Here is a 24,063-nt window from a genome sequence, read left to right on the forward strand (position 1 = left end):
TCATCCCTAACAGAAACAGGGTAAAACAAGAGAGGGGGGGCACTAAATTGGCATATTAATATATACAGCAGCTATATTAGGGAAAAACACTTATATAAGGTTATCCCTGTATATATATAGCGCTCTGGTGTGTGCTTGCAAACTCTCCCTCTGTCTCCCCAAAGGGCTAGTGGGGTCCTGTCCTCTGTCAGAGCATTCCCTGTGTGTGTGCTGTGTGTCGGTACGCTGTGTCGACATGTATGAGGAGGAAAATGGTGTGGAGGCGGAGCAATTGCCTGTGTTAGTGATGTCACCCCCTAGGGAGTCGACACCTGACTGGATGGTCTTATGGAAAGAATTACGTGATAGTGTCGGCACTTTACAAAAGACTGTTGACGACATGAGACAGCCGGCAAATCAGTTAATACCTGTACAGGTGTCTCAAACACCGTCAGGGGCTATAAAACGCCCGTTACCTCAGGTCGATACAGACACTGACACGGACACTGACTCTAGTGTCGACGGTGAGGAAACAAACGTATTTTCCAGTAGGGCCACACGTTACATGATCACGGCAATGAAGGAGGTTTTGAACATTTCTGATACTACAAGTACCACAAAAAAGGGTATTATGTGGGGTGTGAAAAAACTACCCGTAGTTTTTCCTGAATCAGATGAATTAAATGAGGTGTGTGATGAAGCGTGGGTTTCCCCCGATAAAAAACTGCTAATTTCTAAAAAATTATTGGCATTATATTATACCCTTTCCCGCCAGAGGTTAGGGCACGTTGGGAAACACCCCCTAGCGTAGATAAGGCGCTCACACGCTTATCAAAACAAGTGGCGTTACCGTCTCCTGATACGGCCGCCCTCAAGGAACCAGCTGATAGGAAGCTGGAAAATATCCTTAAAAGTATATACACACATACTGGTATTATACTGCGACCAGCAATCGCCTCAGCCTGGATGTGCAGTGCTGGGGTGGCTTGGTCGGATTCCCTGACTGAAAATATTGATACCCTGGACAGGGACAATATATTATTGACTATAGAGCATTTAAAGGATGCATTTCTATATATGCGAGATGCACAGAGGGATATTTGCACTCTGGCATCAAGAGTAAGTGCGATGTCCATTTCTGCCAGAAGAGGATTATGGACGCGACAGTGGTCAGGGGATGCGGATTCCAAACGGCATATGGAAGTATTGCCGTATAAAGGGGAGGAGTTATTTGGGGTCGGTCTATCGGACCTGGTGGCCACGGCAACGGCTGAAAAATCCACCTTTTTACCCCAAGTCACCTCGCAGCAGAAAAAGATACCGTCTTTTCAGGCTCAGTCCTTTCGTCCCCATAAGGGCAAGCGGGCAAAAGGCCACTCATATCTGCCCCGTGGCAGAGGAAGGGGAAAAAGACTGCAGCAAACAGCCTCTTCCCACGAACAGAAGCCCTCCCCCGCTTCTGCCAAGTCCTCAGCATGACGCTGGGGCCTTACAAGCGGACTCAGGCACGGTGGGGGCCCGTCTCAAGAATTTCAGCGCGCAGTGGGCTCACTCGCAAGTGGACCCCTGGATCCTGCAGGTAGTATCTCAGGGGTACAAATTGGAATTCGAGATGTCTCCCCCTCGCCGGTTCCTGAAGTCTGCTTTACCAACGTCTCCCCCCGACAGGGAGGCGGTATTGGAAGCCATTCACAAGCTGTATTCCCAGCAGGTGATAATCAAGGTACCCCTCCTACAACGGGTTCACTACGGCTGGCCGGCGGTCGGGCTCCCGGCGACCAGCATCCCGGCGCCGGAAGCCCGACCGCCGGCTTACCGACAGCGTGGCGAGCGCAAATGAGCCCCTTGCGGGCTCGCTGCGCTCGCCACGCTACGGGCACGGTGGCGCGCTACGCGCGCCACACTATTTTATTCTCCCTCTATGGGGGTCGTGGACCCCCACGAGGGAAAATAAGTGTCGGTATGCCGGCTGTCGGGCTCCCGGCGCCGGTATACTGAGCGCCGGGAGCCCGACCGCCGGCATACAGAAGACCACCCCCTACAACAGGGAAAGGGGTATTATTCCACGCTGTTTGTGGTACCGAAGCCGGACGGCTCGGTGAGACCCATTTTAAATCTGAAATCCTTGAACACTTACATAAAAAGGTTCAAGTTCAAGATGGAGTCACTCAGAGCAGTGATAGCGAACCTGGAAGAAGGGGACTATATGGTGTCTTTGGACATCAAGGATGCTTACCTCCATGTCCCAATTTGCCCTTCTCACCAAGGGTACCTCAGGTTTGTGGTACAGAACTGTCACTATCAGTTTCAGACGCTGCCGTTTGGATTGTCCACGGCACCCCGGGTCTTTACCAAGGTAATGGCCGAAATGATGATTCTTCTTCGAAGAAAAGGCGTCTTAATTATCCCTTACTTGGACGATCTCCTGATAAGGGCAAGGTCCAGAGAACAGTTAGAGGTCGGAGTAGCACTATCTCAAGTAGTACTACGACAGCACGGATGGATTCTAAATATTCCAAAATCGCAGCTGATTCCGACGACACGTCTGCTGTTCCTAGGGATGATTCTGGAGTGTTTCTCCCGGAGGAGAAAGCCAAGGAGTTATCCGACCTAGTCAGGAACCTCCTAAGACCAGGCCAAGTGTCAGTACATCAATGCACAAGGGTCCTGGGAAAGATGGTGGCTTCTTACGAAGCGATTCCATTCGGCAGATTCCACGCAAGAACTTTTCAGTGGGATCTGCTGGACAAATGGTCTGGATCGCATCTTCAAATGCATCAGCGGATAACCCTGTCTCCAAGGACAAGGGTGTCTCTCCTGTGGTGGTTACAGAGTGCTCATCTCCTAGAGGGCCGCAGATTCGGCATTCAGGATTGGGTCCTGGTGACCACGGATGCCAGCCTGAGAGGCTGGGGAGCAGTCACACAGGGAAGAAATTTCCAGGGCTTGTGGTCAAGCATGGAAACGTCACTTCACATAAATATCCTGGAACTAAGGGCCATTTACAATGCCCTAAGTCAGGCAAGACCTCTGCTTCAGGGTCAGCCGGTGTTGATCCAGTCGGACAACATCACGGCAGTCGCCCACGTAAACAGACAGGGCGGCACAAGAAGCAGGAGGGCAATGATGGAAGTGGCAAGGATTCTTCGCTGGGCGGAGAATCATGTGATAGCACTGTCAGCAGTGTTCATTCCGGGAGTGTACAACTGGGAAGCAGACTTCCTCAGCAGACACGATCTTCACCCGGGGGAGTGGGGACTTCACCCAGAAGTCTTCCACATGATTGTGAACCGTTGGGAAAAACCAAAGGTGGACATGATGGCGTCCCGCCTCAACAAAAAACTGGACAGATATTGCGCCAGGTCAAGGGACCCTCAGGCAATAGCTGTGGACGCTCTGGTAACACCGTGGGTGTACCAGTCAGTGTATGTGTTCCCTCCTCTTCCTCTCATACCAAAAGTACTGAGAATCATAAGAAGGAGAGGAGTAAAGACTATACTCGTGGCTCCGGATTGGCCAAGAAGGACTTGGTACCCGGAAATTCAAGAGATGCTCACGGAAGACCCGTGGCCTCTACCTCTAAGAAAGGACCTGCTCCAGCAGGGACCATGTCTGTTCCAAGACTTACCGCGGCTGCATTTGACGGCATGGTGGTTGAACGCCGGATCCTGAAGGAAAAAGGCATTCCGGATGAAGTCATCCCTACCCTGATCAAAGCCAGGAAGGATGTAACCATACAACATTATCACCGTATTTGGCGTAAATATGTTGCGTGGTGCGAGGCCAGGAAGGCCCCTACAGAGGAATTTCAACTGGGTCGTTTCCTGCATTTCCTGTAAACAGGACTGTCTATGGGCCTCAAATTAGGGTCCATTAAGGTTCAAATTTCGGCCCTGTCAATATTCTTCCAAAAAGAACTGGCTTCTGTTCCTGAAGTTCAGACGTTTGTCAAGGGAGTACTGCATATACAGCCTCCTTTTGTGCCTCCAGTGGCACCTTGGGATCTCAATGTAGTTTTGGGATTCCTAAAATCACATTGGTTTGAACCACTCACCACTGTGGACTTAAAATATCTCACATGGAAAGTGGTAATGCTGTTAGCCCCGGCTTCAGCCAGGCGTGTCTCAGAATTGGCGGCTTTAGCCTATAAAAGCCCTTACCTAATTTTTCATACGGGCAGGGCAGAATTGAGGACTCGTCCTCAATTTCTCCCTAAGGTGGTTTCAGCATTTCACTTAAACCAGCCTATTGTGGTGCCTGCGGCTACTGGGGACTTGGAGGATTCCAAGTTGCTGGACGTAGTCAGGGCCCTGAAAATATATGTTTCCAGGACGGCTGGAGTCAGGAAATCTGATTCGCTGTTTATCCTGTATGCACCCAACAAGCTGGGTGCTCCTGCTTCTAAGCAGACAATTGCTCGTTGGATTTGTAGTACAATTCAGCTTGCACATTCTGTGGCAGGCCTGCCACAGCCAAAATCTGTAAAAGCCCATTCCACACGGAAAGTGGGCTCATCTTGGGCGGCTGCCCGAGGGGTCTCGGCTTTACAACTTTGCCGAGCAGCTACTTGGTCAGGGGCAAACACGTTTGCTAAATTCTACAAATTTGATACCCTGGCTGAGGAGGACCTGGAGTTCTCTCATTCGGTGCTGCAGAGTCATCCGCACTCTCCCGCCCGTTTGGGAGCTTTGGTATAATCCCCATGGTCCTTTCGGAGTCCCCAGCATCCACTAGGACGTTAGAGAAAATAAGAATTTACTTACCGATAATTCTATTTCTCATAGTCCGTAGTGGATGCTGGGCGCCCATCCCAAGTGCGGATTGTCTGCATTACTTGTACATAGTTATTGTTACAAAAATCGGGTTATTGTTGTTGTGAGCCATCTTTTCAGAGGCTCCTTCTGTTATCATGCTGTTAACTGGGTTCAGATCACAAGTTGTACGGTGTGATTGGTGTGGCTGGTATGAGTCTTACCCGGGATTCAAAATCCTTCCTTATTGTGTACGCTCGTCCGGGCACAGTATCCTAACTGAGGCTTGGAGGAGGGTCATAGGGGGAGGAGCCAGTGCACACCAGCTAGTCCTAAAGCTTTTACTTTGTGCCCAGTCTCCTGCGGAGCCGCTATTCCCCATGGTCCTTTCGGAGTCCCCAGCATCCACTACGGACTATGAGAAATAGAATTATCGGTAAGTAAATTCTTATTATTTACAATTTTCCTAATGATACATTATTAATCGGTGCCATATGTTTTTAAAACTTTTGCACAACATGGACATAAGTGATTTTAAACAAGTAATGTGCATTGATCAAGTTTATGCATGTTAATATTGGGTTATGTATCACCTAAGGGTCACAGTAGAATTATTCTTGCTCACAGGTTAAGTACTTGTTCCATTCCTGCCAAATTAATCCCATTACAGTTTCCTTTTAATGCCGCAGTGTTCGGTAAGTATGTACATGACCTTAAGCATTCTTGGATGCTTTTATTTGATTATTACAGAAGCAATCCTGGGAATGTATATAACTAATATTTGCATAAAGGGTTTATGCGCTACAAATAACCATCATGTTTCAGTGTGTATGTTGAGAAATATTTTCCATGATATATAAATTCAATAAATTAATGATACTACATAAATTAGTGGCTACATGGTTCTTAATGATTACTAAATAAAATAGCATAACTTTGACATTCTAATAAAACTCTGAAAAATCTAAATTAATTCTTTATTGAGTGCACCATACAGGAATGTTAATCTTAGAAGATTAGCAAGGATTAAGTGCATTTAGAATAGATTACATTTCTATGCAAATTTTGTGTAAATGGTAAAAATACTAATTAAATGTTCAAGCGTTAGCCAGCCCAGACTTGACAATGAACACCCGGAGAATAGCATACGTATACTTTTGGAATTTATTATTGTAAATGGTTTCCTAAAGTACTTGTTCAATTGTGCTTTATATACATTTTCTTTTAGATGTAGAGCCACCTGTGATTGACAGATGCAGGTCACCCCCAGCAATACAAACAAATGACAGCAAACATGTTGCAGTATGGCTAGAGCCACTATTCTCAGACAACTCAGGTGAGATCCATGTAGGTTTCATTAAATTACTTAGAATTTATTTTATTTCATATAATGGCATTTGGCATCGGAAATGGAGTGTATTTGTGGACTGAGCAAGGGTCTCAAATTCTTGTTTTTGTGTGTACATCTACCCAATTCTTAAAGTGCATACACATTGAGCGCTTTTTCCCCCTGCCCAGCGATGTCAGCGGGGGTGAGTGGCTGTCCATAGCAGGACGCTATGGAAAGCCGTTCACCCCGCCGCTCGTCTGCTGGTAATACCAGTAGATGAATGGCGGCCGCTGGCGATATAGCGGGGGCACGCATCAACGCTCATCGCCGGGGTATACACACTGGGCAGTTTTGAGCTGAAAGCAGCTCAACACACCAAAAGTGACCTGCTTTCATCTCAAAATCACCCAGTGTGTATGGGCCTTTAGTTAAAGTAACATAAGTCATAATGGAAAAAGATAAATAATGAATTTCAAATGAACTGGTATCTTTTACAGGTATGTGGCTAACATACCACTCGTTGGGATTCCAGCTGTCTTAATACCAATGCCGGGATCCCGAAAGAGTCACCATACCGCCACCGGAACACCGGCGAGGTAGGTGATTCCCCCTCCGTGGGTGTCCACAACACCCATAGAGGGAGAATAGAAACTGTGTTGAGCGAAGCTTGCCACCGAGCCCGCAAGGAGCTTCACTGTGCCCCCCCCCCCCCCCCCCCCCCCCCCGCCGCATGAGATGCCAGTGTCCGTATACTAGTTTTTCATTAAATTGACTATTAAATAAGTATTATCTGTAGTAAATGATTAATGGGAGAGATTTCTCTAAAATAACTTTGTTCTGGTATTATTACATTTCTAGGTTCTCCTTTGAGTATTATAAAAACTCATTCACCTGGAGATTTTTTCCCACATGGAGAAACAGTTGTTCAGTATGTCGCTAGTGATCCATCTGGTAATAGAAGAACCTGTGAGATTCATATCATCATTAAAGGTACAGTGTGAGCTCACTTTACTCCAGAACAGTCTGTTGTACAGTATGTGGGGTTCTCTTTGCATACAGCGGGTGGTATTCAAATGATATATCACGCCCAATCTACTTTCTAAAATGATCCCCGTTATCGCGCCCATAGTAATCAGGTTTAGCTGCGTAAAGGGTTGGACGCCTCGCTACCCTGGGGTAGCGAGCTGAAATGATGATACCACGCCCATCAGCAGAAACAGAATGGGTGTGGAATGGGGTGGAAACAATTGAATACTGCCCAGTAAATGGTTAGTGACTACACCACTTGTAAACCTAGTCAGAATTTATTGCCTTCTTTAGCCAGTAGTAGCTGTGGAATCATAAAATACATGAGGTCGACAACAGTATTCAAAGTCACCAACAAAACAATGCATGGTTATGAAAATTAAACTACAATGAATAAAATGCAACTTTTTCACTTTTTTCTTTTTTTGTTCTTTTGCAATTCCCTCCCCCCCACACCCCCTTGAATGCACAGGTTCACCTTGTGACCTTCCCATTACCCTCCAGAATGGAGAATTTGTCTGTTCCAGGGACATGGATGGTGTTAACTGCACTATACACTGTAAGGAGGGCTTTGAGGTAGCAGAAGGGGCAATCCAGAATTTCTACTGTACTTTTAATGATGGTTTGTGGAATCCACCCCATTCAATAGACTGGCCTGATTGCTCTGGTACGTATTCAAAATTTTAAGTACAATTAAGATACATTCTAAAATACCACTTGCCAGATTATTGCGGTGAAACGGTTTTCTGCACTTAAAACTAAAAGCATAGCTACATGCTGTGTTATCCAAACCATGCTCTGCACTCCAGTAATACTAATTCATTTATTACTGTTTTTACTTTCGCAATGAGTTTGTCTAACTGAATTTCTCTTACCAAGGGTTTATATTTTGTCTCCAGGGGAAAGTTTTAATGGACTAACCTTATGCATACAATTTATACTTTTTATAGTTCATATTTTGCTACCATTGACATACTGTACTGTATATTGTATGAAATTAAAATGTTTACATGATTTCTTGTGACTACATTTATCATTTCCAGTGAAGCGTTTTGCTAATCATGGATTTAAGTCATTTGAAATGCTGTATAAGGCCACACGATGTGATGACACCAATCTGCTGAAAAACTTTGCAGATGCCTTTCAGACATCACTTGGTAAAATGGTACGTTCGTACTTGATACTTCAATGTTTGATCAAGGTCATTAGACTACTGATTCATCTGTTTTACTATCTAAAACATTTTTTTCAAATGTTTGCACCCCTTCGTTGAATGAGGTTATATGCGCCATGGAAACTTAAGAAGAGTCGCATTTAACTTATCTTACTAAATAGTAACTAGCGTGCTAAGTGAATTGTTATACTGTATATAATGTTATAATCACAATCTCAACATTTCTTTAAAAATTACTTTCCTTTAAGCTCTATGGTTATAAACTAATAGTTATGACTAAACTAAAGTTATGATCAAATTCATAGCTGCAATGAAGGTCGATTGGATTAATCATCAGCAAATACGGGGGTCATTCTGACCCGTTCGCACGCTGCAATCTTTTGCAGCCGTGCGAACGGGTCAGAACTGCGCATGCGCGCAGGCGACGATCGTCGCCGGGCAGCGATGGTCATCACCGGGCAGCGATGAGGGTAACAAAGAAAGCGTTCATAGTGGCGAACGCAAGAAGATTGACAGGAAGAGGCGAATGCAGGGAGGGATCCTGACGTCAGCTGCAGGAAGGATCATCGCAGCGGGTGAGTAAGTCTTGAGCTGTGCAGAGACTGCACAAACTTTTTTGCTTGTGCAGTCCCTGTACAGCGGATCACAGCCCTGCAAAGCCCTATCCCCCTTCCCTGTAGGCGGCGACTACCTGATCGCAGCAGTGATAAAAGTAGCCTGCAAGCGATCGGGTCGGAATGACCCCCACAATTCAAGCTTCTTCTTCATTTAAGCAATTAAACATTCTGGATCTGTGAAGTCACTAAATCTAGATGTAGTATTGCAAAGAAAATATATTTAAACCATTTTCATTACAGTAACAATGCAGCACTGATTTAACAGCAATTGACATTCAAAATGATTTTACTGGTGTACAGCATACAAGGTCCTAAAGAGCATATTCAAGTAGTGTACCACTCTCCACAAAATGAAGGTAGTCAGTGGTAGAGTTTGAGGAGATAACCATTGTTGCTCATTCTGCTTGTCTGAACACACAAAATGCTCCAAAATAATTCTACTTTAGCACCAATGTAAGGTAAGAAATCTCCTTTCTTAACCTCCCTCATTGGGGGTCTGATAAGAATGTGCAGATTAGGATTGTGCTGTACAGATCATTACTGTATAAAATAATTTATTAATTCCATCAGAAATTTAATATTTACTAAATTGTTACATTTGAGGACAACTTTATCTAAGAATAAGGGTTTCTAAGTGGTTAAGGGATATAAACAGTGGGTTTGAAATCCCAGTAGGATTGCAACGTTTTTCTAAACTCAAAAACTACCACAATGTTATCAATACACCACATCTTTTGAATAGATAACAACATTCAGATTTTCTCCCAATAAAATTATGCAAACTCCAGATTTACCAAGCAGTGTGTGTAGGGTTGGAACCCATTGGAATCTTGCTCACAAATTACCTGCCTCTGGCATGCATGATTGTAGAAAGAACTACACAGATCTAGATGAAAACTAGCCCTCAGCCTGAGGTGTAAAAATTGGAGGGATAAAGAAAATAAGGTTCCCCCTTCATTTTTATTAACTTCCAGCCAATGCCGGTGAACCACAGAGGGATACCAGCTGTCAAGATACTGACAGCAGCATCCCGGCCACCAATATGCCGGCAGTGGAGCGAGCGATAGTAAGCCCCTTGCGGACTTGCTGCAGTCACCATGCTGCTGGCATGGTTATATTCTCCTTCTGTGGGTGTCGTGGACACCCACAGAGGGAGAAAAGCCTGTGGAGCCGGTATTCCAGCGGCAGCATTTCACTGATTGATGGGATTCCGTTATTGGCATTGTTATCCGCTGGAATGCCAACGTGATTGCCTCCCGAGGGGAGACCCATAGTGTGTGGGTTACCCCCCCCCCCCCCATCATTGGGGGCTGGGTTCTCTATGTGAATCGGGCCTTCAAAAAAACAAAACCGACCACCGACAGCAATAAGGATCATTCCATACCCGTGTAGTGGTGATTATATTATAATATTGCAAAAACATAGAATAAGTCCTCCTTGTCCTTGATTACTGGTACCATCATGACCTAGTGTCCAAAATGGCTGCTAGAGTGGGCATACTAGCACTTGGAGAACCACAAATGTTAGCATACCATGACACCTATAAAGCCAGGGGAAAATGAAAAATAAATAAACAAATAATTACACCACTTTAATGTGATAATAACGTTACTAAATAAAAACATCCCTGTTTCAACATTTTATAATGTAAGACAGCTCCTCTTCGGGCCACTGTAGCATCCTTGGGGGGGGGGGGGGGGGGGGGGGGGACATGTAATAATATTATGCTATTGTGTTTTTTGGTATTTCAAGTTATTTATCCTGATTTAAGAGGTTTTCTCAAGTGATCACCCCTCCACACAGTACTGTCAGGGTAAATACAATTTTTATTTAAACACTTATTTTGGTGATTGGCGCTATCTGTTTTTACTCAGGTAGCTGCAGTGTTTTGTGCGTTGGAGTACCCATGACACTTTTGGTTTAGACAACATGTAAGACTTCTCATTATTTCTCCCAGAAGCTGCCTTAGGGATGAACTGGAGATCTCTGAGTGTGGGAATTGCTCTGCTTGTACTTGTAGTGTGCTAATGACAAAATGTACAGTATATTTATTCTATCTATTTTTTATGATTACCGCATACCCACCACTATACGAGTTTAGTATAATCCCTATTGTATTGACACTAGTGCTCTAAATACCTAGGAGGGGTGGCCACACTTTATTTTTTGAATTGGGTTGGATGAAATCATGGTAGGGGTCCTCTGGGGTTCTACCCTCTGTGGTTCCACCAGACATGGCTGGTAAAGCCTAGTGCTGGTAAGTGGAAAGTTGGAAGGGTCTTACGCTCTTTGATCCCAAAATTTTTCCACTTCCTGTATGGGCGTAAAGCTGTAGGGCTGCAAATTTTAAAATTTTTATTTATAGGAATCTTTGCAGCGCTTGTAAACTGCGAAAGGTTCTGGGTTTAAAAACTGTTGCAGATCAATGGTGAGTTCATTTTAAATAGTCAAAATAACCTTTAGTAAATGCTCTTCCACTTAGAGCTTGCTGTCAATCTCTGGCGATGCCCATTGGTTTATAATAACTTTACTCCTGTGGATTTTTCAGAAGTATAAATATACTGGAAAGCAGGCAAATCTATGACATGTTTTATTAAGTATCTGACATTTTATTTCACGGTAATGTGGTATCGAAAATAATATTTTAGCTTTACTTACAAAGTAATGGAGTTGTTCTTCTATCTCTCCATTTTTATTCTCAGATTCTATATGAAGCAAGAAGTGTCATACATGTATTTAAATTTTAGACCCTAGATATATATATATATATATATATATACATCTTCAGTAAGCCTGTGTTTATTTTCAGGTCCCGTCCTTCTGCAGTGATGTAGATGACATTGATTGCCGCCTTGAGGATCAATATCAGAGACAATGTCTTGAATACAATTATGATTATGAAAATGGATTTGGGATAGGTAGCTATGTGTACTATATTTATACTTTTATGACATGTGGCCCATATTATTTAGAATTTAAAAGATAAAAGGAGAATAGTATAAATCAATAGTATACTGTATTTTCATTTACAATACAGTATACTGTAGCCGCCATGTGTCCATTCAGAGTCTGATTGAGACCCAATTGGGTCTGATTAAAAGAAAAATAAAGAATACATAGTAACTATTCAAAGCTCTTCGATGCCTATTGGCCACCAGACTATGGCCTTTTTTGCCCAATGGATGATCTGGCTATGGGTCAATTTCCTGTCTCTTTGCTCTTCCTGCCTATATTACAGTAGCTCATTTGCTTCCTCTCCATTGCAAACATCCGTCCCCCAGTCCACCAACACCATGGCCCTCCCTTCAGCAACACATTATCTCTCCATCCAACAACAGTTTGATCTAAAACAACCTAATTGGCTGAAAGTTGCACTGTGCATTGTGTATTGGCACCTTTGTTTGATTGACCTGTTTTCATTAGATTTTTTTAAAATCCACTTGTCAATGGAAGCAGGTAATACTTTTCTGCCACTCTCGGCTCTAGAAAACAGAGTGAATATAGCACAGACAATCTATTCACTATTAAATGCTTTCTATTTCCTGCTATCACAAAAGGAATGAGGCATACATTGCAGTCACATCCTCTTGTGCTTCATGGGTGAACATTGTAGGGTGGAAGAGGAAGAGTTGTCCTAAGTGGACAGCTCTGAGTACCTTTATGCTAGTCAGGTGAAACCGCTGATATTGGACTTATAAGGATATCAGGTGAGTATATTAAATAGAATCTGCTGGAGAGCGTATTTATTGTAGCAAACAATTAGACAAAGAATAAAGGCTATACTTGCAAATGCAGTTGGCTCTATTTTAGCAAATAATAAAAAAGTGGGCTCTTCCCTTAAATATTATTTTTGTTTACCTTGAGGTAGCAGACAGGGGTTATTCTATTAGTTAGCTCCCATCCAGAAAAGTGTCCAGTAAGAAGGTTACCAAGCATGCTGTACATTTGCTGGGTGTTAGTCTCTCTCCCTCCTTTCCACCACCTGTGCTCCCTGTCCTCTCTCCGTACTGGTCTAGAGTACTCATATTCAGTAGGTACAACAGTGGGGGCGAGGCAAAGTTGTTCCTAGCAGAGTGATTTGCATGCATCCATGTGACCTCGCATTCCGTCTGCTCTACAGCCTTCTAGAATCATGCGTTAAAGTCACTATCATCTACTTCTATGATTGCAGTTTATTTTACTCATGACAACTTGCTCTTATTTTTTGACACAGTGGCCATACTTTGCCAAGTTTATAACTACACAACCACCATTATAGTCAATGCTTTGTAGAATTGGAATGCTGAATACATTATACTAATATGGAAAATTTTAACATAATGTGTACCAAAATGAACCAGAGAAGAAATGTGTTCATTAGTATCTTCTGTGATTTATAAAATAGATGTGATATTCTTTCTTAATAAAGAATATTTTGTGTAGAGTAAAAAACATCATATTATTCTAAGACATTACTCAACAAAATATTGGAAAAAAGGATGTTGACACCGTTGTTGAATAAAAATAAAGTTTATAAGGACCTACAACAAAAATATAAAGTAAATTAATAATATATATATATATATATATATTTATATTATAGTGCATTGGTTATTTTAGGACAGAACCGCTTTTTGTGTGTAGGAATAAAAACACAAAGTTATTTTTCATTCTGATGTCTAAATCCTTTCTGTATATAGATTAAGAAATGAGAGTATGCTTTATACTGTATATATTATCTTTGCAGGGCCTGGTGGTTGGGGAGCAGCTAATAGACTGGACTATTCTTATGATGATCATATTGATGTAACAGACGAAGACCTAGGCGAAAAGTCTATGTTTGACAGCAAAGCACCGCTAAGGGTTAAGAGGCACAAGAGGGTGAATATCCCAGCCACTGACCAGAAAGTTAAGTTTATCTTTAACATAACAGGTAAATAAAATGTTGAAGAGCCTACAAACATGTGTATCATTTTGGTTGTACAACAGAGTATGGAAGAAATGACTATTTGCTTATTCATTGTGTTTATTTTTTAGATGTTTTCATGCTGTGCATACTAGATTCTAGAGGTTTTATACATAAAAACTGAAGTACAGTAGACAATGTTTCTTGGCTGGAGTTGGATATGGCTAGGCAGTAGTACCTAGCCCAGTGATATCATACTGAAATTTTGTTTACTTTATTATTTGATTCACTTATTTGCCATATATCATTGTGTAATTTTAAGCCCACTATATAATATTTAAAAATTGCAGTTGTTTACTAATTTTTAGAGTTGATAAGGTTGGAAATGGGCACAGGTCCATTAAATCTAACTATGGTAAGCTTAGCTGTGAGGCCCATGGTTTCCTAGTAATGCCATGTCAATTGTAATGTAAGTCTCTCCAAAACCACGCCTGGTTGTCTATGGAATGTCATCCACCTTATGTTACTGATGGTTTTTTATTTTTTATTTTCTCAAAAACTGTGCTAAAGTCTGAGCACTGTCTAAGCAGAGTATATTACACTGTAAATGCTTATGACATTACTTTAAAGGTCTATAAAACCTTTTTGGTCTATCCTGCAGAGAATAAAATAGAAAGTGATTGCATTCCCTGCCAGTGGGAGCATTTTTTACTTTCAACTTATAAAATGTAATAATAATAATAATAATAATAATAATAATAATAACTTGGATATTATTGTTACAGTAAAATGCAGGTGCACTCTCCAAACATTACTCATCAGAATAATTATACATTTTGCAATTTAACATCAAATAAAATTGAGGGTCTTTGCATAATTTTGGCTACAAATATGGGCCTACCCACCGTGTCCAGGTGACCTCATCAGATAGGTCCCTAACATTTCTAAGGTTCAAGTGCAGGACATGGGACTCCCAAGGCCAGTCCAGGATTTATACCTTAGGAATGTTAGGGACCTACCTGATGAGGTCACCTGGATGAGGTGGTTATGCCCATATTTCTGGACAAATTTATGCAAAGAACCTCAGTTATATTCAGTGTTAAATTGCATAATTTATATCAATTATTCTGATTAGTAATGTTTGGAGTGTGCACCTGTATTTCACTTTTTATATGTGTGTGTGAGGCACTACAAGTCTCAGTATGGTAGCACCTTGCATTAGGTTTAGATTTAGGATATGCAGTCCAAGCTCTCCCTCTCCTATATATTATTGTAACATCATAGACAATGTACACATTTGGACTTACTAGACTAAACTGCATAAAAGCTTGTAACCTATTGTGGAATCTGGAATCGTCGGTGCAAGTTAAAACATTTTTAGGTTTTTTTATTGTTGTTTTTTAATTTTGATTTAGGAAAATTAACAAACATGAAGCAAAACTGGATAAAAACATTAGAAATACTTTTATTTTCGGTGATCTCTTGTGCAGTACATTATTTATAATTTACATGAGGAAGTTAGAATTAGGCACACATTATTAAACTATGGTTATACAACTTGTTGATTGCTTCCGTTTTTTATTTGATGGAAATTAAGATGTAACATGTTTTATTCTTCAAATTCTTACTCTATTTTCAGCAAGTGTTCCTTTGCCTGATAGAAGGAATGACACAGTGGAATCAAACAACCAACAGCGACTCCTTAAAACTTTAGAGACTATAACAAATAGGCTAAAGAGGACTCTTCGGAAAGAGCCTCTCTACTCCTTCCAGTTTTCTTCAGAGATGATTGTTGTGGACAGTAACTCTCTGGAGGAAGGGAAAGCCATCCTGTTCTGCAGGCCAGGCACTGTGTTGAAAGGACGCATGTGTGGTAAGTGAACTGATTCTATCTATCTATCTATCTATCTATCTATCTCTGTCTATCTAATTTTCCTATATATTTGTTTGGCTTGATAAATAATCATTTTGGATCCAAAACAATGCTGTTGCACAAAGTTACATTAACATCAGAATTCATGTGAAAGCAGATATCCAGCCCCACCAGTGGCAGCATTACTGTGTGGCAGGACTGGGAGCACAGGATACGATAGAGAAAGCTGTGGTCAGGGCAGACGACTACCAGGAAACGTCAGTATCGAGCCAGAGTCCAAGGTAGTCAGGTAATTCAGAAACCTGGCCGGTATCCAGACAGAGGTCAAGGCTTCAACAACAGACAAGGTCAGTACAATTCAGACAGTGCTAAATCAGAAGTGAATTAGAACAGGAAAAAAATTCTAGCAATACACAGCATGTCTGCAACTATGACTTGAAATAGCACGAGAGACAGGACTTCCTGGGCTATAAGGAATAAGGAGCCAATCAGAAGGCCCCTACAAAATGGAGCCTGTCCCTCAATGATTTGCACCGATTGGCAGCTAGTTGTGGGTTGCATAAGAAAGAGACCTGGGGATACTGACTGTTAGACCACTGTACATCTCAATTTTCATAAATACTTAAAGCGAATAGATAATGACAAGCAAAACTGCAGCATCTGTGGAGCAGTGGTACACTATAACGGAAGAGGGTTAGATTAGGAAGAGTGAGGAAGGAAGTGTCTCTTTTTTGCTTTGAGGAGCAGCGCTGAAGCAAAATGTCATTTTGGGGAGCATAATTACTGTGGGGTATATTCTAGAGATGAGCGGGTTCGGTTTCTCTGAATCCGAACCCGCCCGAACTTCATGGTTTTTTTCACGGGTCCGAGCAGACTCGGATCCTCCCGCCTTGCTCGGTTAACCCGAGCGCGCCCGAACGTCATCATGACGCTGTCGGATTCTCGCGAGACTCGGATTCTATATAAGGAGCCGCGCGTCGCCGCCATTTTCACACGTGCATTGAGATTGATAGTGAGAGGACGTGGCTGGCGTCCTCTCCATTTAGATTATAAGAGAGAGAGATTTACTGGAGCTTAGGACTAGGAGGAGTACTGTAGAAGTGTAGAGAGTGCAGAGAGTTTACTAGTGAGTGACCACCAGACAGTGCAGTTTATTTAATATATCCGTTCTCTGCCTGAAAAAAGCGATACACACAGTGACTCAGTCACATACCATATCTGTGTGCACTGCTCAGGCTCAGCCCAGTGTGCTGCATCATCTATATATATTATATATCTGTCTGACTGCTCAGCTCACACAGCTTATAATTGTGGGGGAGACTGGGGAGCACTGCAGTGCCAGTTATAGGTTATAGCAGGAGCCAGGAGTACATAATATTATATAGTGAGTGACCACCAGACAGTGCAGTTTATTTAATATATCCGTTCTCTGCCTGAAAAAAGTGATACACACAGTGACTCAGTCACATACCATATCTGTGTGCACTGCTCAGGCTCAGCCCAGTGTGCTGCATCATCTATATATATTATATATCTGTCTGACTGCTCAGCTCACACAGCTTATAATTGTGGGGGAGACTGGGGAGCACTGCAGTGCCAGTTATAGGTTATAGCAGGAGCCAGGAGTACATAATATTATATTAAAATTAAACAGTGCACACTTTTGCTGCAGGAGTGCCACTGCCAGTGTGACTGACCAGTGACCTGACCACACTGACCACCAGTATAGTTAGTAGTATACTTATATTGTGATTGCCTGAAAAAGTTAAACACTCGTCGTGTGACTTCACTTGTGTGTTGTTGTTTTTTTTATTCTATAAAAATAAAACTCATTCTGCTGACAGACAGTGTCCAGCAGGTCCGTCATTATATAATATATAATATATACCTGTCCGGCTGCAGTAGTGATATATATATATTTTTTATATCATTTATCATCCAGTCGCAGCAGACACAGTACGGTAGTTCACGGCTGTGGCTACCTCTGTGTCTGCACTCGGCAGGCAGTCCGTCCATAATTGTATACCACCTAACCGTGGTTTTTTTTTCTTCTTTATACATACATACTACTACGACATCTCTTTATCAACCAGTCTATATTAGCAGCAGACACAGTACAGTACGGTAGTTCACGGCTGTGGCTACCTCTGTGTCTGCACTCGGCAGGCAGTCCGTCCATAATTGTATACCACCTAACCTTTTTCTTTGCATCATGTGCTGATTGGGGAGGGTTTTTTGGAAGGGACATCCTGCGTGACACTGCAGTGCCACTCCTAAATGGGCCCGGTGTTTGTGTCGGCCACTAGGGTCGCTAATCTTACTCACACAGTCAGCTACCTCATTGCGCCTCTTTTTTTCTTTGCGTCATGTGCTGTTTGGGGAGGGTTTTTTGGAAGGGACATCCTGCGTGACACTGCAGTGCCACTCCTAGATGGGCCCGGTGTTTGTGTCGGCCACTAGGGTCGCTAATCTTACTCACACAGCTACCTCATTGCGCCTCTTTTTTTCTTTGCGTCATGTGCTGTTTGGGGAGGGTTTTTTGGAAGGGACATCCTGCGTGACACTGCAGTGCCACTCCTAGATGGGCCCGGTGTTTGTGTCGGCCACTAGGGTCGCTAATCTTACTCACACAGCTACCTCATTGCGCCTCTTTTTTTCTTTGCGTCATGTGCTGTTTGGGGAGGGTTTTTTGGAAGGGCCATCCTGCGTGACACTGCAGTGCCACTCCTAGATGGGCCCGGTGTTTGTGTCGGCCACTAGGGTCGCTAATCTTACTCACACAGCTACCTCATTGCGCCTCTTTTTTTCTTTGCGTCATGTGCTGTTTGGGGAGGGTTTTTTGGAAGGGACATCCTGCGTGACACTGCAGTGCCACTCCTAGATGGGCCCGGTGTTTGTGTCGGCCACTAGGGTCGCTTATCTTACTCACACAGCGACCTCGGTGCAAATTTTAGGACTAAAAATAATATTGTGAGGTGTGAGGTATTCAGAATAGACTGAAAATGAGTGTAAATTATGGTTTTTGAGGTTAATAATACTTTGGGATCAAAATGACCCCCAAATTCTATGATTTAAGCTGTTTTTTAGTGTTTTTTGAAAAAAACACCCGAATCCAAAACACACCCGAATCCGACAAAAACAATTCGGTGAGGTTTTGCCAAAACGCGTTCGAACCCAAAACACGGCCGCGGAACCGAACCCAAAACCAAAACACAAAACCCGAAAAATTTCAGGCGCTCATCTCTAGTATATTCAATTAGGGTCGGATCCATTCCGACATGAATTTGTCAGAATGGATCTCACATGGGCTATTCAATGCCCAGCTCAATTCGACTTTAAAAAAGTCGAAGTGAGATGAGGGACCAGACAGGGGGGAGAACCGCGAGCAGACGGGGAGAGCCGCGGGCAGACAGGGGACAGCAGCGCTGCAGGAGGATGTGGCACAGCCGCCAGACCTCACAGCAGCATCCACCCAACTCCAGCAAGCGGGACCTCACTTGCTGGAGCCGGGTGGACGCTGTAGTGAGCGGCGGCTTTGACACATCCTCCTGCATCGCTGTGCTGTAGCGCTGCTGTCCCCCGTCTGCCCATGGCTCTCCCCCATCTGCCCGCGGATCTCCCCTCTCTCCTCCTCTCGGGTACCTCATCTCAGTTCGACTTTTTTTAAGTCCAACTGAGATGGTCGGAAACGGGGCCAAAACCTGTCGAATTTGGCCCCATTTCCCTCAGAAGCACATGAATCAGCAGCTATACCGCCAATTCACGTACTATTCGACAAGTCGAATTCCCCGACTTGTCGAATAAAAATGCTGGGGACATTTTCAGAATCTATTCTATCTATTTACTGCCATTCTCTCTCCACAAAAAGATTTGTGTTCTCTGCCCATTATATCATATAAAACAAAGAAACATACACAACATAACATACCAGAAACTTAATTGAACAAATACTCAACAAATGTTTGTTCACCACTTTGTCAAATACAAAATAAAATCTTTGCTTACAAAATCTAGTCCAAGTACACTAAAAAAAAATTGGAAAAATCCCCTTAAAATTCCACCTGATTACGTAAAACTGTACAGTGACCAAAACTGGGATTTCCTGGGAATCCCCTTTTCACTAGCCAATAAGAAGGGGATAACTTGGGAAAACACTTGTGGCTGGCAGTGTTGGTTACTTAGTCACTTCAATTTCACATCTTTTGTTTTTGGAAGTGAGTCTCTCTTTTAGCTGTTCTGATTTGGAATGCAATAATTCAAGAAAGATGAAAATATTTATTTCCCATTACTGTACGCTTTCTAATGTTTGGTTTATTTTTATTAAACAGTGTATCAGCTAACATCAGAACAGATATACCTGTAATGACAGATTTTATCAAATCATGCATGTAATTCAGGCTGTGAACACAGTACATTTGATTGCGGCATGTGCTGCATAGTTTTTATCTATCTCACATGAGTGGTATGATTCTGTCAAGGTGCTATCTGCTAGTAGAAAAATGTATTGCCATGAATTAAAATACAATTTGAGAAATATACTTCACATTATGCCGTGTGTATCTTTAAAGAGTTAATGTACATTATACAAATAAAGTTGTGTATTGCAGCTCCCTGTAGTGTCAGACTGTGAGGCCATTCTCCATTACAGAAGTGCTCTTGAATAGTTCCAACTGTGTGGAGTATATAGACCCCATAGTTCCACTATATCACAACCATGTACTATATTAGAGATTCCACTGCCACCACTGTGCGTAAGCCCTCATACAGTGTGGTGCACCACAATGTCCAGCATAACCCTAAAGCTCCTGGCTTCAACCGGGAATCCTATCAAACTGTACCTGCTGCTAATCCTATGTTATCTTGTTCCTGGTTAATAAACCACCCTCTAGTTATTACTGTGTGGACTAACTTCCATTTGCACACCTCAGTGTCTGCCAATATGGCTACCTTGAGCCTGTCCCCCACCCCAAGGAGCATTTGATGTACTTAAAATTATAAGTGGGCAAGGAGGAGTGATGCTACGCTGACAACAGTCCAGATTTGGGCGGGAAAGTCACGCTTTTAGGGCATTGTTTAACCCTGCAGGCAGGTGTGGGGGTAGGTGGTAGGCCCCCTCTCACCTGCCGCTCTGCTTAGCAGATGTGCTGTGGGTCTGGAGCAGAGTTGGATTAAGGGTCACATGGGCCTGGGGCTGAAAATGCTCAAGGGCCTATACTGAGAAGGGGAGGAGCTTTGACCAGTGCTGTATTGGTGTGGCTAGAGCCACGTGGGTGTGTACACCCCCTCCACTATCAGCCCTGTTGTCTCCATTAATACATTAAATAATAAAATTGCATTATTATTTTTTTAAGAAAACTAGAAATACAATTTTAATACATATGATTTATGTCCGACTGTGTGACCAGCTAGGCAGCTGCAGCTCCATCTGCCCCATTGTTAATCTGGCCCTGGTCTGGAGGGATCGACGGAGTGGGGAGTTTTCTCTCCCCCACCCTGGTGGTTGAAATGTTAGTACATCTCAGCGGTATTGCTTCCTGCCTTGCCCGGATAAGTACTGTGCATCTGCCCCACAATGCTTGGGATGTCAGTGCAGGCAGTGCTTCCCTCGTAAAGACTACATTTTGAAAAGATACAAAGCCAGTGTGTTACTTTGACTAACAGAAGCATCTACAATGGGAAACAAAATCTGTGGTCTCAGTTATAAAACAAAAATACATAGACGTCTTTTTCCCCAAATATTAGCTTTGACAGATATCATTTAACTAAGGAATCGTTCTTTCATTTAATGAAAACATACATACAATGCTTGGCTGGCATGTGCTCTGATTTGTCCTGAAGGTGGCAGCATTTGTCAGCATTAGAATAGTATTGGATTGTAGCTTGTTAGAATAAACAGCTTTTGCACACGACTTGTACAGATGAAGCAGATTTTGAACGGTAAACATTAATCAAGCATTTTTTTTAAGAGCACTGTGCTGAAAACTAGTGGAGATCTTTAAATAGAAAATGAAGTAACAAGAGTTCAAAATTTGTTTCTAGATTCACGAAAAGAAATTCAGTAATGTCTGGTAGATGGAAATCTGGGTACTTCTAGGGCAAACAGGACCATATGTAATATTATAGTCTATAGCAGGAGAGGACAATTTATCTCTTCCAAGTGCTTTGCTCATTGTACAGAGAACTAATTGAATTTGTAGCATTCTCAGAATATTTCTTGATTTAAAAACAAAACTAAACTATATATCTCCTATATAATAGCCCAGATCTGTCACTGTGTGACTGTGTGGATAATGCTAAGCAGAGTCACAACGCTGGGCAGAGTCACAGATCTGCCCAAATATATAGGAGAGGTGGCTGGAGGCAGGGCATGGTCAGGAGATAGCTGTGCTTGATGCTGTGCAGGTAATTATTACATATATAATATGGCTGTGCTGGATGAACAGATATACACACAGCTGTACACGTCCTGCTTGTGATTCATTGTTGCGGCATGCTCCTCCTGGCTCCTGCACCATAGTTGCCTACCCTCCCTCATTCTGCAGGAGACTCCCTGAAATAGCAGAAATCTCCCTCACTCCCTGAATAGTCCAGCAGTCTCCCTGATTGTACTTTACCCCCATTATGTAGCTTTTACATTCTTGGGGGGGGGGGGGGGGGGGGGGGAGTTGGGGAATAAATCACAGATACATACATTCAAATGGGAACATCAGTGCCATTTCCCTGCATTGGTTATAAGGCACAATTATCCCTATGGCTACATGCATTTTAAATAAAGTTTCTCGTGGCCACTTACAGTGTATGGAGCCTCTTGTAAAGCACAATATATGAACACATTCTGCAAAATATCATAGTCTTTTCTTCAACAAGTACATTTTACGAACTTTGGGGCTCATTTACATTTGGATGTAAGTCATGTTTATGACACGCCTTTCAGATGTAGCAGTACACGTCCAGGCTGATAGGTGTTACTGTCACATCTCCCTGAAATGCTTTTTCAAAAGTAGGCAAGTATGTCCTGCACACGGCGGGTACTGGGATGGGGGGGTGTCACTTTTGCCCGCCGGCGCCCCAGGGCCCTTCCCTCACAGTGGATGCCTGCACAATGAGAGCAGCAGGAGCCGGCATATACCTGTACCAGTTTACAGGCCAGGTCTGCTGCTGCGCCCCGCCACCTACCCCTCCCCTAGGCGGGCTGCTCTGCTCAAGGGGGCAGTGGGGCGCACAGCTGTCAGTGTCAGTTAGTGAGGGTGAGGCAGCGGGGTCCCCGTGCAGCCGGTGCTGGGGTCTCACTCCCTCTATTTGTTTCCACAACAAATGCACGAGATCCGGCCACACACCCACCTGCCGCCGCTGGGCCTGCGCAGCACATCAGGGGGAGAGGGGCTGAGAGAGGAGGGTGCTCCAACACTGCAGCACAGACCCCATGCACCGTGCATGCACCCAGCCACGTGTTACTAACAGGCTCCCACGTCCCATGTTGGAGGGGGGGCTGTAAGTAATCACGAGTGGCCACTCTGGAATTCAGACTCACATCTGATTTTCATTCTCTCAGCAAGGAAGAATACAGAATGTGGAGCATGGAGTTAAAGGGTTAGCTGACATTACCGCACTTAAGAGGTTAGCACAATGAGATCACTACGTTTTTATAAAACCCATATCAAACAAAAAAAACAAAAACAAATTTAAAGGTGCAGTTTTTTTTCCGTGCCAAGTTCCACTGTACTTCATATAAAGACTCAGTCATACATAGATATACAAGTGTTGCATATCAAGTTAATTAGCATGGGACCTGGCATCTCACTCGAACCAGGCATCGCAGTTTGCATGGTGTATTTAAACTAGGGTATTCTACACTTCACTATTCAATATGCAGGCATTTCCGATAGGTTTTTGCCCGTTTTCGAAAAATGCAGATCCGACTTTTTTTTAAAGTCAAATCGGGATTGTCGAAAACGAGCCACAACCCTGTTGGAGATGCCCACAAATTTGACAAAACAGATGTATTGGCAGGCGAATTCGCTGATCCGCCTGTTTTTCGACATGTTAGAATTTCCGACAAGTCAAAAAAAGGCCCTTTAATTGAATAGACCTAAAAACATTTTTTTCGACCTGTTGGGCATTCCAAAATGAATTGAATAGACTCCCAGATGTATGAGGATACATCTGTATCTGAAATGTTAGTAGATTTTTCCACTGGGATTGTAATTTATTATTACCAGTCATAACACACACATAATCATTAGCACTTTACAGAGGGGGTCATTCCGAGTTGTTCGCTCGCTAGCTGATTTTAGCAGCATTGCACACGCTAGGCCGCCGCCCTCTGGGAGTGCATCTTAGCATAGCAGAATTGCGAACGAAAGATTAGCAGAATTGCGAATAGAAAATTCTTAGAAGTTTCTGAGTAGCTCGAGACTTACTCCTACAC

General features: G+C 43.1%; 1 protein-coding gene across 1 annotated transcript in view; it reads left to right on the forward strand.

Moving 5' to 3' along the window:
* Nucleotides 1–24,063, forward strand: part of SVEP1 (sushi, von Willebrand factor type A, EGF and pentraxin domain containing 1) — a 598,519-nt gene that overhangs the window by 310,680 nt on the left and 263,776 nt on the right. The window contains exons 10-16 of the mRNA XM_063914219.1: nucleotides 5,959–6,066; nucleotides 6,919–7,050; nucleotides 7,559–7,753; nucleotides 8,130–8,251; nucleotides 11,687–11,795; nucleotides 13,604–13,789; nucleotides 15,402–15,635. Coding sequence (XP_063770289.1) covers nucleotides 5,959–6,066; nucleotides 6,919–7,050; nucleotides 7,559–7,753; nucleotides 8,130–8,251; nucleotides 11,687–11,795; nucleotides 13,604–13,789; nucleotides 15,402–15,635 — 1,086 coding nt within the window. The remainder of the gene's footprint in view (nucleotides 1–5,958; nucleotides 6,067–6,918; nucleotides 7,051–7,558; nucleotides 7,754–8,129; nucleotides 8,252–11,686; nucleotides 11,796–13,603; nucleotides 13,790–15,401; nucleotides 15,636–24,063) is intronic.

The sequence above is a fragment of the Pseudophryne corroboree genome, chromosome 1 (assembly GCF_028390025.1).
Source record: "Pseudophryne corroboree isolate aPseCor3 chromosome 1, aPseCor3.hap2, whole genome shotgun sequence".
Taxonomy (NCBI): domain Eukaryota; kingdom Metazoa; phylum Chordata; class Amphibia; order Anura; family Myobatrachidae; genus Pseudophryne; species Pseudophryne corroboree.